The sequence below is a fragment of the Seriola lalandi genome, unplaced genomic scaffold, assembly GCF_002814215.2.
Source record: "Seriola lalandi dorsalis isolate HSWRI2012SDOR001 ecotype SW California unplaced genomic scaffold, Sedor1 jcf7180002054760, whole genome shotgun sequence".
NCBI lineage: Eukaryota > Metazoa > Chordata > Actinopteri > Carangiformes > Carangidae > Seriola > Seriola lalandi.
Genome location: NW_019525313.1, coordinates 452,478 through 456,356, shown reverse-complemented (window position 1 = coordinate 456,356; position 3,879 = coordinate 452,478). Strand labels below are relative to the sequence as shown.

The 3,879-nt window shown below is 42.0% G+C and overlaps 1 protein-coding gene across 2 annotated transcripts in view; it reads right to left on the bottom strand.

Moving 5' to 3' along the window:
- Window positions 1-3,535, bottom strand: part of col28a1a (collagen, type XXVIII, alpha 1a) — a 33,604-nt gene extending 30,069 nt beyond the window's left edge. For both annotated transcript variants that reach the window (XM_087178947.1, XM_023424909.2), the window contains exons 1-4: window positions 3,388-3,535; window positions 1,936-2,501; window positions 789-809; window positions 590-649 (exon numbers count right to left, since the gene is read on the bottom strand). In XM_087178947.1, coding sequence (XP_087035073.1) covers window positions 590-649; window positions 789-809; window positions 1,936-2,501; window positions 3,388-3,523 — 783 coding nt within the window. In that variant the 5' untranslated portion in view covers window positions 3,524-3,535. The remainder of the gene's footprint in view (window positions 1-589; window positions 650-788; window positions 810-1,935; window positions 2,502-3,387) is intronic.
- Between the last annotated feature and the right edge of the window lie 344 nt (window positions 3,536-3,879).

Sequence of the window (3,879 nt, the reverse complement as noted above, 5' to 3'; positions counted from 1 at the left end):
AATACGTCCTCTGAGCAGCTACATCTTCAGGGCAGATTGGAGGCTGCACTGAGTCACTATCAGAAAGATGGGCTGGGGCTAGCTGGTTAGCATGCTAACTTCAGTAGAAGAAAAGGCGTGATAGAGACAAGAGTTAACATTGGTGTTTGTTTCCACCTCTGGAGACAGATGTTGGTGAGTAAAGAAATGAAGTTTGATGCTGAACTCACAATGTTTCTTCTAGACTGGTAAGTAAACAGCTGCTAATGCTAAAGTTAGCTATGTAGCAATAACAAAACTTACATATAGCTCAAATGAGATTTTTGATTTACTCATTACTCATCATTCAGTTTAAAGTTACCACCTGGTTCCACTCCTAATATTTTAGGTAGTAAGGGACACACAGGATGTACGTTAATAATCAATAATCATTATGGGAGTTAAGTTTAAATGAATAATATAAGAACATAGAGAGTCTGAGACCTCAGTGTCTATAGAAGGTAAAATACAATTTAAGTAAAATATTCAGTGTGTGACGTCAGGAGAGATGAGAATGATACTGACAACGATGCAGATATACAATGATTCAGATCAACAGTATATTACTCACAGGAGATCCAGGGTGACCTCTTTCCCCCCTTTCACACATGCAGGTCTTTGGGTGCGGGCACTAAAACAAAGACATAAGAAATATATGATCCAAAGTCAACAGTGTGCAATATAAAACAAACAAACAAAAAAAAAAACAAGAATAATTAGAATTAACATTGAGAATCTACGATTTAAATGTTAAAAATCATGTTACTTACCCCAGTTTTCACAACTGTGCTCTGAAAGAAACAAAGAAAGCTAGAATTACTCAGCAATTATGTCTACTGAGTTCTGACTCAGCAAAACACTCAATACTGTAGCACTTAACATTCATATCCACTCATTGATACTGTATCACCCTGTGGAGTTCCCACTGTAAACAAATATAGTTTGAACCTGAATTCAGCATTTGATTTCTGATTTCAACATGTCTGCTGTGAACCAGACCTGTCACCAAAACACACTGTGGTTATTCTTAAAGAAATAATTCTACATTTTGGGAAACAGGCTTATTCACTTTCTGATGAGTCAGATGAGAAGATTGACTCCACCCTCATGTATGCCCATTAAATATATAAATACTGCATAAGGCCTCAGCCAGCAGCCAGTTAGCTAACTGTAACTGGTACAAAAACGGTGTAAAAATAATTCAGCATTATACCTGTCTGCAGGATGTTACTGGTCGAACCAAGAAATAGTCTGATACATAATGACAACATGTCATTTTAAATGACAAAGCACAACAATAAAATCTACAAAAGTGAAGGGGCCTGAAAACTTTCTGAAGACACTGTACAAAACATGTCACTAGTGAACTTAAGAGGTGGTGACAGGCTGATTAGGTTTGTGTTGGACGCAGCTAAGCTAGCTGTTAGGCTAACCAGGCTAACTAGCTGCTGGCTGTAACCTTATATTCAACACAGGTGTAAGTCTCCTCATCCAACACTTGTTTCCCAAAACATTAAAAAACTTAAAGCCATACAAACATGTTAAAGGTATTTTCTACTTCATGAAACTCTTTGTGTTTTGAGACCTGCATTGTTTACATCTGGGTTTTTTGCCAGGCGACCCTTCATTTTTACCACTACCACTGTTGTGTGTATTTGTCTGCCTGCTCCTAATCGGTCGGCACTATATGCTTACATGACCCTAAATTTGATATTGTTGCTTTTATTGTTTGTGTTTTATAATATTTTCATTTGATCTGTTTTATTCTGCTATTATTTTTAATACACATACATATTATTATTCCTTCTGAGTATGTTTATTTTTTTCACTGTTTTTGTGAATGCATCCTTTCCACATAAGGCTCTGTTCACATTGAAATCAGCCTGACACATGAGCAGGCCTGTAGATGTGACTGACCAGTTCATTGAAGAGTTTGTCTTCCAGTTGGCTGTCGGTGAGGCTGAGGACGTGCTGCTGTGGGGGGGCGCTGGCAATGGAGCGCAGCTTTGCACCCATGGTTCCATCCTTGGTCAGGCCCGACAGCCTGATGGCGAACATCCTGATGTTGTATTGCTTGGCCTCAGCAGCAGCTGTCACGGCGCTGGGGCTGCGAGGGTGGTCCGTTCCGTCCGTCATCAGCAGCGCCACCCTCAGGCTGCTGGAAGACGTCTCGCGGCTGAACACCTGGGTGGCGTTGGTGATGGCGTAGGCAGAGTAGGTACCGTGTCCGATGAAGGTCATGGTGGCCACCCGGCTCTGGAACACGTCCAGATCCTGCCAGTCTCTGAAGTTGTGCTCCACTGAGACCGTGCTGCTGTACTGGAGAGCGGCCAGGCGCAGGCGCAGCCGCCAGCCAGCGGAGTGGAGCTGCATCAGCCTGCTGCTGAAACGTAGGATGAACTCCTTCTGTCGCTCAAACAGCAGAGCTTTGGCTTTCTCCGAACTGTCCACAATGAACATAATCTCCACTGGGCAGATCAGGGCTGGCAGCAAAACACAGCAGGAAGTGTTAGGCTACATTGTTCCCACCGGCACTGGTGCTCCACTGATATTAGTCCCTCCACCCATTCAACACTTTGATCAACTACATTCGCTGAAAATGAATGGCCAGATTGCTACTAAACGTGATATGAATTATAACAGTAAACAGAGGGTGATTCCTAATGCTTTTAGTAAACCTCTGATCTTTCATCAAACGCTACCACTGGGTTCATTTTGTTCCTGGAACCAACAGACTGGCCCTGCCAATAGTGTTGGATGTGATTCGCTTATTACAGACCTGCTGGTATCAGCACATACTGTACATGTAAGATCAGTAACAAACCACAAACAAATATAAACTGATATGCTGTATCATTTTTTGTTCTGTCAAATATCAAAATGAGTATTGGCCTCAAGAATTCAACACCTAGGGCTCTGATTTTCAAATAATTCAAGCTGGATAATAATGGTCACCTGAGGATTCAAATACAGAATCATTTTGTTTACTTTGTTCATCTGCTGTTGCACAAAAGGGTGAAAAAGGCAAAAGACACGAGACACAACTGACGGTTTGGGTTAAGCACAATAATAATGAAACTGTCATAAGGACAATTCATGAAATTCTGTGTTCCAACCTCAGCGGCTCTTAAACTCTGCAATCAGTCATTCATACAATTCAGTTCATAGTGATGCAGTACAAACATCTTCAAACAGTAACTTTAAAGATCAACATTTCTAGCTGACTGAGTACCTGTCAGTTTTTCTACCTGAAAGAAACAACATATGTTAACTGCTTTTAAGTCATTTGACACTTAACAGACACTTAACACTCAGAACAGGACACAGGGTTTACACACTGATGTATTTCATGGCTTTTGAAACACTTACTTTTGGCCTCATTGATGATGATCTGGTTGTCCTCCCTCTGTCCTTTCCTCCGTCTGCTTTGGCATCTGGTCGAGCTCGACAGAGTCAAAATAACAATCAAAACCTTCAGGCCTAACCGTAACCACCGCATGGTCATCCTCCGGTCCGCTCAGCCTGAGGAAACAAGGAGAGGGTTACAGAGGTGAATGAATACCATCAGTCCTCTGCCACACAGCTTCACTTCGACCCACAGGGTGACGACTGCAGCAGCTACTCACAGAAGCAACGGTTGGTTTCCCTCAGCATCCTGCGATGGTTGTGATATCCTCTACGTTCTGTGGGTTACACACTTCACCTGGCGGCTCTCTGTTAGAGCTCAGGTCGTATCTTTACAATCACAGCTGCTGCTTGACATCACTGTCACCTCTGCTACTCTTCTGTTACCAACTACCACTGCTGATACTAGGGCTAGAATATTTTGATTATTTCTGCATAAATGTGATTAAGTATTTT